This window comes from Lynx canadensis, chromosome A2 (genome assembly GCF_007474595.2).
Source record: "Lynx canadensis isolate LIC74 chromosome A2, mLynCan4.pri.v2, whole genome shotgun sequence".
NCBI lineage: Eukaryota > Metazoa > Chordata > Mammalia > Carnivora > Felidae > Lynx > Lynx canadensis.
The window spans coordinates 13,683,649-13,698,408 of NC_044304.2; the positions used below are offsets into that span (position 1 = coordinate 13,683,649).

The window sequence follows — 14,760 nt, forward strand, 5'->3', positions numbered from 1 at the left end:
GGCCTTGCGATGAGTCAACAGAGGGTGGGTTTCTGCCAAGCAGCCTGCTGTTTACACACAATCACCACAGTCACCGTGGCGGTGGTGGCAGGAACAGCGCGCAAGCCAGAAGCCTAGTCAAGGGTCACAGTGGCCGAGGCGGGGCCCGGCCCCTCCCCACAATCTCACTGGCCGCCCGCAGAAACTTCTATCCCTTGCCCCCACACCCTGGGTCATTCACACATCCTGTCACAGCACCTATGAGACAAGAGCCTTCTAGGAAGGATTCACCCCACCCACAACTATCAAGAGCGTACTTTGAAATACACAAGGAAACTGAACCCCTACAGCCAGAGGGCAGGAGACAGGAAGCGGTGCTCTGGACACCAACAGGCCGGCCCGATCCACCTGGCCCGGCCTGCCAGGCCACCTCCCTTCAGAGGGGGCAGAGCTTGGAGCCATCCCAAGCTGGTTCTCAGCCCCATCCCTTCCGTTGGGAAATTCCTTCCGGTGACTTGACCTCCCAGAGTCTCTTCCCATTTCCTCACCTGACAAGTGGGAACCACTCCCCGCCACAGGCCTGACAGATGGGGGTGAGATAAAGTAACGTGTGCAGCTCGGGCCAGCGCTGGCGTGTGGCCGGTGAGCCACAGGTGTTGGTTGTCACCATCTTTAGGCTTTCTCAGGGCAGGGGGCACAGTACAGTCACAGTGACAACCTCAGGAATTTGCATGGCCATTCATGTCACCCGTGCTTGCAGGAGTCCAGAGCGCTGGCATTTAACTAGAACTGGAGACCGTGGTGGGATCCCCCTTTCATAGTTGCATCCCAGTGGCTCAAACTCCCTCCCAACTCGAGGCAGCCTGGGCCAGAGGACAATCCAAGTGATCTTGGGCAGGTGGCCGATGACCCTCTGGGTGCCAACTGCCCTCAAAGGCATAGCGGGAACAATCAGCTAGCCTTCCAGCCAAGGTTGTCAAGAAGATGACAGGAGCCTGGACAAAGGACTTCGAGGGGCCTGGCCCATAGCCAAGAGGGGCAGCACCAGCTATTTCTGAAGACGGCTGGTCTGAAAAGCAGACAGAGCTGGCAAGAAGCTGTCCTGCTTAGGGCTAGGTGGGCACCCCCAGAAAGGGGAGACAAGCTTACTTCCCGGGGCCTCGCTGTGGGAGGGGAACAGAGGCTAAATTAAGGCTCCTCCTGCCACCAGTGCCCGAGCTGACATCCACACAGCCGCCCCCTTAGCAGCAGGCGAGCAGCCCCCAGCACAGCTCTAGAACAGTCATGGAGTATTTGCGGCAGGCCTCCTGCATGTCCTCTCCCCACACACCCTTCCCCAGGACAGAGCCCTGGCAGCTGTCCTCCATGCCCCAACACCCTCCCCCAGTCTCTTGTGTCTCAAGGCTTGAAGGCAGCATGCCTGGAACCCCCACCCCTCCCTACACAGGATCCCTCACCCAGAGACCTCAGCCCTGGCATCACCTCGAAGCACCTCTCTCAATCAGCACCCTTTTACACCACCCCACAGCATCACATCATCCCATTTTATTTCCTTCCTGCTGCTGGCGGCTGTCAAGTTCTTTGTGCCCATTTCTGTGCTGTCTTGTTCATTATTATATGCCTCCTGCCTCCAGAATGTCAGCTCATGACACTAGAGGCCCATCTCGGTCACTTCTGAACATACAGCCCCTGAGCAGTAGCCCTGTGCAAACCAGCTGCTCGATCAGATTTGGGTGGATGCAGGAACCCAGGCTCCCTGCCTCCCACAAAGTCTATTCAAACCTCCAGGTGGGAACCAGTTCTGGGTACAAGTACCAAGTGCTGAGAACAAGGGAGGAGGGAGGTTGGGGGTGTTAGGGCTGCACTGATGGCCACACACATGTCAACAGAATCCTCACAGCCTTAAGAGAAGAAGGAGCCAGAGCTGAGAGAGGGCAGGGCACTGGGACCCTCACAGCCCTGACAGAAGGATCTGGAACTGGGAGGGGTTGGGTACTGGGACCCTCACAGTCTTGAGGAGAAAGATCTAGAGCTCAGACATGGCCAGACACTAGGAACCTCCCAGCTAAGAGAAGAAGAATCCAGAGCTCAAAAAAGGGTCGGGCAGTAGGACCTTGCAACCCTGCAAGAAGAAAGAGTCAGAGCTGGGAAGGGTCAGATACTGGAATATGCACAGTCCTGAGGACAAGAAGGATCCAGAGCTGGGAGAGGATCAGGCACCGGAATCCTCATAGCCCCAAAGGGGAGGAATCTTGACTGGGAGGGGTCACTCACTAGCCCAAGGCCTCAAGCAGGTAGAACCAAGATTCAAACTCAGATAGACTACAATCTTCAGGCATCTTGAGCCCCTCCTTGGGTCCTCAATTTTTCCTTAACGACAATATGCTCCTCTCCACCGAGGAGCTTATAAACCAGGAGAGAAGGTCACCCAGCAACAGAAATACCCAGGTGGTTGAGGCAGGTGCCCCAAGGAGGGTCACTTCCTCAGAGTGGCCAGGGAACACTTCTCTAAGCAGGTGCATGATGCTATCTTGGAAGGATGGATCTATACCTCCGCCCACTTCTCTCCCAGAAGTAGCCCACAGTGAAATGGGAGATCTACAGGCATAGCTGCCTCGGGACTCACTCGAGTTTTTATATTCAAGAAGAAGCTTCACGAAGCCTAAGTCTAGACGGTGGCAGCTGTGTATATTACCTTCTGCTACATTCCAGACTGGCCACTAGGTCTACACAAAGGCAGCTCACACTCCACACCCCTCTGGAGAGAGAAACCATGGGGGACTTCTACTCAGGCTCCTCCAACAGCTAGGATTACAGGCTCTCTTCGGCCACAGAGAAAATTTCGCAGTAACTTCCTCTCCAGTCCCCTGCCACATCTGAGTCTGTGAAAGTCTCTTTGCAATTAAAAGTAAAAATAAAAACCCTCTCCACAAGTTGCTACTGACAAACCATATAATAACCACAGTGCTACAGAATAGAAAACTCCAGACACGATTGACAACTGCACATAAGAGGTTTTGTTAGTAACCCCTACACTTCTCTGGCCGCACAGACCAGTTCTTCAAGTCACCGTCCCCATGCCCACCACCCAAAAGCACCCAAGCCGCCCTGATTTTAGCTCAATCCTCTACAATGCCCAACAAGTAATATTAAATATGAAATTGCCAAGTAACTTAAATTATCAGTCAGCTTCCGAGAAAAACTCAAATTTGGGTCACCCTCAAAGTTTAGTCCAGCTGGCCTAGATGCCCCAACTGGCTTGGAGAAGTTCTTTGAGGGAGCCCCTCCTGGCTGATCAACACTGTCATACACAGTGTGCTTCGAAGCTGTGCTTCGAGGGGGATGAGCTGGAGTCTGTAGTTACCTTCACCCTCACATGAGGAAGATCCAGCTTGCTTAGGGGATGTAACCAACACCCTAAATTAAAAATAGCAGTATGACAGCATGAGGTGGACACATAGGCAGACCTTCCGGACAACTAGATCAAGCAAGGGCAGCATGGCAGGGAAGGCGGGGCTCTTAAGTGACCAGGTACCAAGTTCACCTTATTTACATGACTCATGAGCTCTCCCCCAGCTGTTTCGAGGAAAGCCCGCCTTCCTGCAGGACAAGTCAGAACTGCCTAGGGAAAAGACTCCAGACTGGAATGCCACAAGGAAAGGAGACTTAAGCTGGACACAGTGTCCCCACCACCTCCTCCTCACCTGCAAGGGCACCTTAGCCTCATCTTGAGGAATCCTTTTGACAAGGGGAGAACTCGCTCTTCTAAAAAAAAGAGACCTCTTCTGTGAATGGGAAACTGTGACACCAGGACAGGAAGGAAACTGCCCAAAAAAAAAAAAAAAAAAAAAAAAAGTGGGAAGAAGCACGGGAAGGGTGGGCACCAGGAAAGTGGTGGGAACGTTAACAGGGGAAGAAATTCCCGGCTTAGCTAATGGTGCTGAACAAGTCTGGGGCAGGAAGAAAGCCACATTCCTTCCTAGTTAGTCTCTCTCCTCACCCGCCCTCGGCCCCCCCATTCCCAGTATACACAAACACACACACACACACACATGCACACATGGAGCAGGGCCTCCACGAGCCGGACACCAGACCCCTCCCCAGCCACTTTATGACTGCAAAGTCCCCACTTTCCAGGCAACAAGGAAAAGGGCTCCCAAGCCACTTCTTCTCCTCAGGTCCTGACCACTCCGGGCACCTGCAACTTCTGTCCCAACACAGACGGAGGGCGCCATGACGCAAACAGAAATGGGAAGAAGCAAGTTTCTGATCAGGGTCCCAGATGTGCCCCCAAATCGGGCCTGAAAGAAGGTGTACTGCAGCCTCCCCCCAACCCACGCACACTGAGCCAGGTGGCAGAAGTGAAACGCCTCTAACTTCCCCAGATGGGCCCAAATCAGCCCCTGAGAAGTTTGAGAGTCAGCAGCTAGGTGCCCACAAAGGGCTCCCAGCCTGGGAAAGGCACCATGCCAGCGACCCCCCACATACACACCTTCTTCCCCCCAAAACATTCCCACTCTCTAAAAATGTCCAGTAAGGCAGGGTCACCTGCGAGGAGTAGGGGAGTTGGAAACAAGCTGTCAGTTTCTGCCCAAACGCCCCTTCCCAAAAACCAACAGTGAGCCCAATTCCAAGGGCTCCATTGGTGTCAAAGCCGGCCCTCCCAATGAAAACACAGCTTCCCCACACAAACGGAACAGGATCTCCACAGGTGCCCCGACAGCGGTGCCCCACTGATCCACCCTGCCTGGCACCCAGACGGAGAAGCCCCAAGCTTCCCCTCCACCCTGTCCTCCGGCCAGGTGAACAGCTCAGTTCCTGCCCAGGTGCTAGGTGAGCCGGGAAAGGCTCTGGAGCCTCCGGGTGCCGACTTAGTCGCCCACCCCCACCCCCGGACCAGACGCGCGAGCTCCGGGTCCCTCGGCCGCCTCGGGCCGCCCGCCAGTGTCACCTCCCAGCGCCGTAAAGGAACGCAGTTCCCCGCGCTCCAAGCTGGACAGGTGCCCACCCCGCGACCTGTCGGCCCAGGGACCCGAGAACAGCACCCGGGACGCCGGACCCCGCGCCCCCAGGCCAGGACGCCTCCGCGAGGGGCGCGTGAGGCCGGCCTGCGCTTCGACTTCTCCGACGGCCGCGCCGGGCTCCACGCCGCTCACCTGGCTGGAGCGGTAGCTCTCGAAGGCCCTCAGGGCACTGTCGGTAAGCTTCACGTGGAACACAGACACCTTGCTGCCGTCGCTCACCCGCCCGCAGGACAGCCCGTAGCTCCGATCCTCCTTCAGCGCCGCCATCTTGCGACCATCGCTCCCCCGCCCCCCCTTCCCGGTTCCAGCGCCGGAGCGCCGGCCACGCCCCGCCCCGCCGCCCGCTGACGCGCTGCATTATTCATGAGACGCGGCTGGCCACACCCCCTCTGGATCTAGCGAGGCCCACAGTAGCCTCTGCACGGCCGGCCGACTGCTGCATTATTCATGAACGCAGCTGGTCGCGCCCCCTGTGGGCCTGGCGAAGCTCACAGTCACCGCCCCAGGTGCTGTATATTCATGAAGTGTGGATGGCCCCACCTCTCAAGGCCCCGGAGAGGGTCACTTCCGTGCCCGGACTCCGCCCCGACACGCGCACCCCTCCAGGCCCCGCCTCAATATACATTATTCATGGCCCTGACTCAGCCAGGCCGGCCGAAGCCACGCCTCACTGGCCGCTGACGTGATGCATTATTTATGAAGTCGCACCAAACCTACCGCCTTTGGTTTCTGTTGAGAGCGGTAGCCTGTGCGTGAAGGGGGCGGGGCCGGTGCAAAACACGTGGGGGGCGGGGCTGGCTATTGGCCCGGTGAATGGGCGTGACTATGCAAACCGAGCGCGCGTTGGACGCTGGGTTGGGCTAGTGGGGCTTCCCTTAAGGTAAGTAGATGGGATTCCCTGGCCCGGGCTGTTAGGGAATTGGGGGTGATGGGGAAGCAGGAAATTTTGCTCATGATAAAAGTAGACTTTTATTAGAATAAAATTCTACATCCCCAAGGTTCCTGAAATACGGTGGTTGTGCAGCTTTCCCATTTTAAGAAAACACTTTATGGGGGCACCTGGATGGATGGCTCAGTAGGTTAAGCCTTGGACTTTGGCTCACGTCATGATCTCAAGGTTCGTAAGTTCCAGCTCCGCACCGGTCTCTGTGCTGACAGCTCAGAGCCTGGAGTCTGCTTCTCTCTCTGCCCCTCTCCTGCTCACACTGTCTCTCTCTCTCTCTCAAAAATAAACATTAAAAAAGGTTAACATAAACAAAAATTTTATGTATCATAAGATTAACCCATTTAAAGTGTGCTATTCAGTGGCGTTTAATACATTCACAATGCTGTGCAGCCACAATTATCTCATCTGGGGAAATTTTCGTCATCTCTAAAGAAAACCCGTACACCAGGCACCTGGCTGGCTCAGCCCATGAAGTGTGCGGTTCATCACGGAAACTGCTTCCGGTCCTCTGTTCCCCTCTCTCTCTGGACCTTCCCCGCTCGTGATCTCTCTCTCTCAAAAATAAAAAAATAATAAAAAAAACATTTAAAAATAAATAAAATATTTCAATTAATTTTTTGAGGGGAGGAGGAGCAGAAAGAGGGGGAGAGAGGGAATCCTAAGCAGGTTCCACATCCAGCGCGAAGCAGGACACAGGGCTGGAACCCATGAACCATGAGATCATGACCTGAGCCAGAATTGAGTCAGATGCTTAACCAACTGAGCCACCCAGGTGCCCCCCAAATTAAAATCTTTATAAAAGAAAACCCCTACCCACTAGTCACTCCCCATCCCCCCTCCCCAGCCCCTGCAACCAGTAACCTACTTTCTGTGTCTATGGTTTTACTTATTCTGAACATTTCATATCAATGGAATCATACCATATGTGAACTTCTGTGACTGGCACTCAGTGAAAGACTCAGCATGATGTTTTTGTGAAAGTGAATGAAGGCAACCTCATTTAAAATAGAGTCAGGAGGTCAGAAGAAGGAGCTCTGTGCCCTACTGACTCATTGTTAATTGCAGACCCCAACAGGAAGACGTCTACTTTACTATACCCCAGCAGGACAAAGGATGATTTTCTCCTCACCCAGCAATAGCCCAGCCAATAAGACACTGCCACAACTCACCCAATGAGAAACTCACTACCTTGACTTTCCTCCAATGGACTTTCATTCAAGGCAGCCCCTCCCAACTTCCTCTCTTTTCTCTAGGAGGTAATGTTTCATCTCTTTTGTTTGGTTTTGCCGATACCCTAGCTTGCATGTCCTGAGTTGCAATTCTTCTGCTATTCCTGAATAAACCCATTTCATTGGTAAAATAACTGGCTGTTTCGTTTTCAAGGTTAATATATTCAAGGCTGGTCCCATTGTAGCATGTATCAATAATTCATTCACTTTTATGACTAACATTCCATTGTGTGGATGGGCCACATTTTGTTTACTCATTCATCCACTGATGGACATTTAGGTTGTTTCCACCATTTGACTATTATAAGTAGTGCTGCTGTGAACACTCAGTGTACAAGCTTTCGTGTGGACAAATATTTCCCCCTCTGTTGGGTCTAAACCTAAGAGTGAAATTATTAGGTTCTATGGTAATTGTTTAACCTTTCAAGGACCTGCCAGACTGTTTTTTCACAGGAACTGCCATTTTATCAATCTCTCATTTTACAGGTGGGGAAACTGAGGCTGGAGACCAGGTCTGGCTTGTCCAGGCAAGCTTCTCCTGGGCTCCTGGGTATCCTAACCTGTGGAAAGTTCTTGATTTGTTTTCTTTTTCCCTTCAATATAATTACAGACAGTAGTCATAGGATGAAGATTTTAAGGTGAGAGAGGAAGGTGAAGTTCAGGGGCCTTCTGTCTATCTCTACTCAGGTGATCTCCTTAGATCTGCCCACCGCTGCCAAGTTGGCACTATCATCTGACCATGAACTGCTGACCCCAAGGCCATGCTAGACTCCTTGAAACCTTTTCCTGTCACTGCCATTAACATCTCCATTTACAAATGGAGAAACTAAGGCTCAGAGGCATGAGGCAAGCACTCAAGGGTATTGGCCCTGCCAATGAGTGGGCTGGCTAGAACTTGAACTTAAGATCTTTCTGACCCAGAGCCCTCCTGATTACCCTTCACCCTGCCTCTAAAACCTGGGTCCCTTTCTCTATATTTCTTCATTGAACACCCTCAGCCCAGGGCCTAGCATGGAGTAGCTGCTCAGGAAATGAGTGTTGAATGAATAAATGATCTCATTTAATTCTCACAACACAACTACCAGCCAGTTTTGTAGATGAGAATAAGGCTCAGAAAGTTTTCACAGGCTGCCACAGAGATTCCAACTGCAGCCTGCCTAAGGCTTAAGGGTTAAAACTCTGGAATCCTCTACCCCTTCACCTGGGGTCAGTCCATCCTACAGGGAAGATGCCAGCACTTGCTCACACACACTGACCCCTCTGCCCACTGTCTGTGCCTAGCTGTTTATCCAGGAGCTGGGCCAGGTAAATATTGGAGTAGGCAGGGCTCACTGCCTAGAGGGATCACGGAAGGGCAGGAATAAGGCAGGTGAGGAGTGGTTAGTCAGAGTAGAGGATGGGGAGGGTAGAGACAGGTGGACTGCTGAATGGAGAACGCAGGAGGAGCCAGCTTTGAAGGCTGACCAGCTCCCTGTGTGACAGTGGGAAAGGCATGACCCCTTTCTGAGCCTCTGTGGATTTATCTGAGAAATAGACAACAGTAGGACTATTGAGTGCTTAAAATACACCAGGTTCTGTGCTTGGCATCCACGACTGCCTTTGGGAGTGAATACAGTGGTTTGGACTCATCTGCCAGATGAGGAAACCAAGACTTGGAGAAGTCAAGAGAATTAAGAACACAGCAACAACCATGGGCTGTGCTGCTTAGCACCAAGCACTTCTCCACTTTACCCTTAATGCTCCAGTGGCTCCCAATGGAACCCCAGGAACAATAATGGAGGAACCATCAGCCATTGGCATGCTCTCCAAAATCTCTAAGAACTACGTCACCCAGGGGTGCTGGGAGGCTCAGTTGGTTAAGCGTCTGACTTTGGCTCGGGTCGTGATCTCACAGTTCACGAGTTTGAGCCCAGCATCAGGCTCTGTGCTGACAGCTCAGAGCCTGGAGCCTGCTTCAGATTCCGTGTCTCCCTCTCTCTCTGCCCCTTCCCCACTCACACTCGATCTTTCTCTTTCAAAAATAAATAAACATTAAAAATCTTTTATTTAAAAAAAAAAAAAAAAACTACTTTACCCAAGGAATTTGAAGCTGGTTGGTCCAATGGGATGGCCCCTGGGTGTGCACTCCACCTGGCCAGCTCATTGCAGAAGGTCTAGCTCTATGATGGGAACAGTGACTCTAGTCTACTCCTCATCCCCTATATGGCTTTGGACATGTCTTACCCTTCTCAGTGTGCTCACATCATAAAACAGGGATAATAATGGCATTTACACAAAAGCCGGGCCCTGGACCAATGGCAAATAGCATCATCATGGAAGTAATTATTATTATTTTTTTTAATGTTTAGTTCTGAGAGAGAGAGAAAAAGGGAGACACAGAATCTGAAGCAGGCTCCAGGCTCTGAGCTGTCAGCCCAGAGCCCGATGCAGGTCTTGAACTCATGAACCGCGAGATTAAGACCTGAGCCAAAAGTCGTACGCTTAACCAACTGAGCCACCCAGGCACCCCTGGAAATCATTACTAATGAGTTTACAACAGTGTATCTATATAATCCCTTTCTGTCACATCTTTAGGTTGTTTGCAGTTTATGTGTTTTTAAACCACACTGGGGGGCGCCTGTGTGGCTCAGTCGGTTAAGCGGCCGACTTCGGCTCAGGTCATGATCTCGCGGTCCGTGAGTTCAAGCCCCGCGTCGGACTCTGTGCTGACCACTCAGAGCCTGGAGCCTGTTTCAGATTCTGTGTCTCCCTCTCTCTCTGACCCTCCCCCGTTCATGCTCTGTCTCTCTCTGTCTCAAAAATAAAATAAACGTTAAAAAAAAAAATTTTAAACCACACTGGGATGAACACCCACTATTAGTCAGCTATTGCTAATAGCTATTACTAATATATGTATTAGTTATATACTGCTATATAACAAAATACTTCAAACTTAGTGGCTTAAAACAATAAACATTTATTATCTCACAGTGCCTGGGAGTCAGAAATTATCTCACAGTGCCTGGGAGTGATATGTTTTAACTGGTCCTCTGCTCAAGGTCTCATGAAGCTGCAATGGAGGTGTTGGCTGGACTGCATCCTCATCCGGAGGCTCAACTGGAGAAGGATCCATATCCAAGCTTCTTGAGCCTGTTGGCAGAACTCATTTCCTGGTGGTTGTAGGACTATAGTCCCCATTTCCTTTCTGTCAGCTGGGGGCCACTCTCAGGTGCTAGCCACATGGCCTCCTCCATCTCAGTAAGAGAAAGCCTCCCTCTATCGAGAGGGAGAATTCTGAGTGTTGAATGCTGAACCCCTCTCATGGTTCAAATCCCTCTGATTTCCTCATCTGCAACCAGTGAGTCAGGCCCACTCAGATTATCCCCATGTCTTAAAGTCAACTGGCCCAATAACATAATCACAGGAATGAGATCTGTCCCACTTCTAGTCCTGGGATGATATAGAATAAGAAATCTCGGGAACACCTTAAAATTTCTGCAGCCCATAGCCCTAGGAGCCACATCTCTGCACACCTGTCCCACAGCCTCCTACAAACTCAGTTGTTCAGTCAGCAAATGAGCCTCAGGGATTCTGAAACACACTAGTTTGCAGCAGACATAATGCACGGACTCATTAGGGAACTCACTTTGGAGAGAGCCCCTCTACGTGGTGGGGCAGCCAGCATGCAGCCTCAGGGTCCAATGCCTGCTTCCCTGCCCCCTCAGCTGGGCATCTCAGAGCCAGCAAGTCTAGCTTGTAGGTCCTCAGGCCTCATCTGTGCATCGGGGAGGCTAACAGTCCTTCTTGGGACAGGGAGTAAAGACATCTGTTGTTGGGGATCCCCAAGACTATGCTCAGGTTTGATGATTGACTAGAAGGACCCACAGAACTCAGAAAAGCTGTTCTGTTCATGGCTATGGTTGATCACAGTGAAAGGACAGTCTAAAGTCCTCAAGGAGAAGAATACGTGAGGCAGAGCCCTGGAGAAACCAGGCACGAGCGTCCAGGTGCAGACCTGTCACAACCTTTGCGACAACACACACACAGTACTGCCAACCAGGGAAGCTCACCCGAGCCTCATTATCCAGAGTTTCTACTGGGGAGGAAGGCTGACCACCCATGTGCTTGACCTCAGTCTCCAGCCCCTCCAGAGGTCAAGTTGATACCATTTGCTTAAAAGCCCCACCCTAAAGTATATTATTAGCATAGACTCTCTGGTGTGGCCCAAGGTCTTAGGTAAACAGACACTTTTATCGGTCAGGACATCCCAAGAACTTAGACGTAGATGTGACCTGCCAGGAGCAGACCGAGGGCCAGTCCTTTCTTGGGAACGTACAGGGTTTGGACAGCCTAGGTCTGCTGAGTTACTTCCTTACTGATCTGTATCAGGTGGGGCTCCAAGTGTCCCCAAACCACCATTTTGCTTCATCGATCAGCTGTATTATCCTCACCGTGAGCAATGAAGAAGGTACGGCCTAGCATTATCTGGAAAGAGTTTATAGTGATGACCATGCAGACTCTTCCTCAAAGGTGGCCTGTGTGCTGGCTATACCTTCTGGAAAATGTTCAAAGTCAGTTAAAACACTTTCATGCTTAGGTGACTCTGATGGCGCCACAGCCGATCCCCTCCATGGTAATTTTCTTCCTTTCACCCATCCATCTGTCCACAAGCATTTATGATTACTCCTTTCTGTCCTCTGCCCAGTCAGGGAGGCTCCCTGAGGAGGACACAACAGGCCACAGAACAAAACTGATACAACCCAGCAGACTTCCCTCCTCTAAATGCCCACATGCAACAGAAAATCCAGGCTGACTCAGGCAAAAACAATTATTGGCTCAAAAGAGTGAAGAAATGATAGACCTGGGGCGGGGCACAGCTAGCTCCAGGAGCTGAATAGGATCACCGTGACTCAGTCTCTCTCTCAGCTCTGCTCTCTGGATGGCCTTCACTCTCAGGACCCTCTTCATAGAGACAAAGATAACCACAGCAGTACCAGGCCATCAGCCCCAACTCAGCATCCTCTAGAGTAGAAGAGTATCTACTTCCTCTGGGTCCAGAAGTTTCAGGGAAGGCTTTGATTGGCTCGTTGTGGGTCACAGTGTGGAGCCAATCACTGTGGCCAGGGTGCTAGAACGCTCTGATTGGTCAGGCCTGGGTTGCAGATCCATCCCTGAAGGCTGGTGGGGAACCAGCCCTATCTGCATGGAAAGGAGTGAAGGTGAGTTCAACCAGGAGGAAAAACAGAGGACAGGCATTCAGGGACCTAATGGTACCACGCTGGGTGACTCCAGCCAGCCCTCACCCACGCCCCAGGAGCTCGTCCTTTAAGGACGACATGTGATGGAGGCATGCAAAGGATGCTTCATCAAAGTGCTCAGGAGATGTGAGTGCCTCCCTCTCCCCCCGCCCCCCCATACACACACACACACACACACACACACACACACACACACACACACACACACACAGAGCTCATTCTATCATGCTCACTTCCAATTCACAGCCCACTGTGAGCTGTACCCTTCAAGGGCAAGGCAAGGCTGAGTCATTGCCTAAGACCAAGTACACAGGAGGCACTGATACCTGTTTTCATATGAAAGAATATCCATCCTAGCTGTCCTCTGAATGTATCATGTACTGCCCAGCCGGCACACCTTTGACATGCCATGCCAGTCCTGGGAGCACTCTTTATGCCTGCTAAAGGACTCCTGCGTCTTCAGCGACACTTCAATGCCCCTCGTCCTGGACACCCTACCCCGCCCACCCCATTCACACAATTGAGGCTAAAATGACCAAAGGAATGAATATTCTAAACGTCACACTTCTGGTGATGGCATTCAAAGCCTCTCTCATTTCTGGCCATAACTTGCAGAGAGGTGTAGAATTGGCTGGGGGTCAGAGCATGGGCTCTGGAGGCAGGCTGACCTGGGCCTAATCCTGCCTATTGTTTCTTGGTGATGGGCCAGCTCCTGGACAAGAGCTGACTCTTTTCTGAGCCTCAATCTGCTCAGCTAATAATGGGCACAACCAAAAAATCCTTGGAGCAAAGGGAGCAGACACACTCAGCCGGACTCCACTGTTACTAAAAAACTAGTCTTCAAGACAGCATGGGACCCAGTGTGGGACCCACAAAGAGGACACAGAGACCCTCAGCATGGAGTAGGGGCCAGAAGACTCGCGTGTGTGGTCAACTGATTTTTTACAAAGCTGCCGCAGTAACTCACTAGGGAAGAGAAAGTCTTCCCCACAGATGTTTCTGGAACAACTGGATAGCTATAGGGGAAAAAATGAACCTTAACTCCAACCTTACACTATATACGAACGTTCACTGAAAGTGAATTGTAGTCTCCATAGAAAAGTTGAAGCCATAAACCATTTAATTTTTTTTTTTTCAACGTTTATTTATTTTTGGGACAGAGAGAGACAGAGCATGAACGGGGGAGGGGCAGAGAGAGAGGGAGACACAGAATCGGAAACAGGCTCCAGGCTCCAGGCTCCGAGCCATCAGCCCAGAGCCTGACGCGGGGCTCGAACTCACGGACCGCGAGATCGTGACCTGGCTGAAGTTGGACGCTTAACCGACTGCGCCACCCAGGCGCCCCAAGCCATAAACCATTTAAAAGAAAGCCTAGGAGCGCCTGAGTGGCTCAGTGAGTTAAACATCCGACTCTTAATTTCAGCTTAGGTCATGATCTCACAGTTTGTGAGATCAAGCCCCACGTTGGGCTCTGTGCTGACAGGACAGAGCCTGCTTGGGATTCTCTCTCTCTCAAAATAAATAAATAAATAGACGTTAAACAGAAAAAAAAAAAGCCTAAAAAAATCCCTACAAACTCGATTTAGCGAATATTGACAAAAAGCACACAGAAAGGTAGAAAAAGCTGATAAATTGGACTTCATTAAAAATATCTGCTCTAAGAAAATGAAAAGTGAGCCACAGAATGGGGAAAATATTCACAATATACTACCTGACAAAGAACTTGCCTCCAGAATGTGCGGAAAATGGACACAGCATGAGGCCGCCGTGGGTACTCGGTGGACGAGTGCCATGACAGACGTGATCGCCACTTGGGAATGATGGCAGTGGTTACTCTCACAACCTCGGCCAGGAAGTCACCCTAGCCAGCCCACCATCCCACTGGCCACCCCTCAGGCCAGCTTCCCAGCCTGAGGTCAGCAAGTCTGAGGAAAGGGGGGGTGTCCTACCTGGGACTCCAGTCCCCCGAGCCTGGCCAACCCACAGCCCTTACCCCAGCACCACTCACAGAGCCCCCCTCCTGTCTGAGTACAAAGTAGAAGCCTAAGAGGGCTGAATGGCGGAAAGGAGGGTTCAAGCCACCAACAGATCGGTGTCCACAGATCTGTGTCCACAGGCTTATAGAGCAAGGGCCTGGTGCAGGCAAGTTCAAGGCCTGATTGCTACCTTCTGCTGAGTGGCTGTGGCCAATGGCTTTCCCTCCTGGGCTGTAAGGGGACAGGTGCAGGACAGATCCTTAACGGTGATCTATTCCCAGAGATCTCCTTTCCTGGAGGCAGGATGAAGCCTTGAGAAGGGTCTCAGGTGCTGCACTGACAGAGGCCTGAACACTGGCTCTACCTGTT

General features: G+C 51.6%; 1 protein-coding gene across 1 annotated transcript in view; it reads right to left on the reverse strand.

Moving 5' to 3' along the window:
• Positions 1-5,291, reverse strand: part of ELL (elongation factor for RNA polymerase II) — a 77,178-nt gene extending 71,887 nt beyond the window's left edge. The window contains exon 1 of the mRNA XM_030304682.1: positions 5,136-5,291. Coding sequence (XP_030160542.1) covers positions 5,136-5,270 — 135 coding nt within the window. The 5' untranslated portion in view covers positions 5,271-5,291. The remainder of the gene's footprint in view (positions 1-5,135) is intronic.
• Between the last annotated feature and the right edge of the window lie 9,469 nt (positions 5,292-14,760).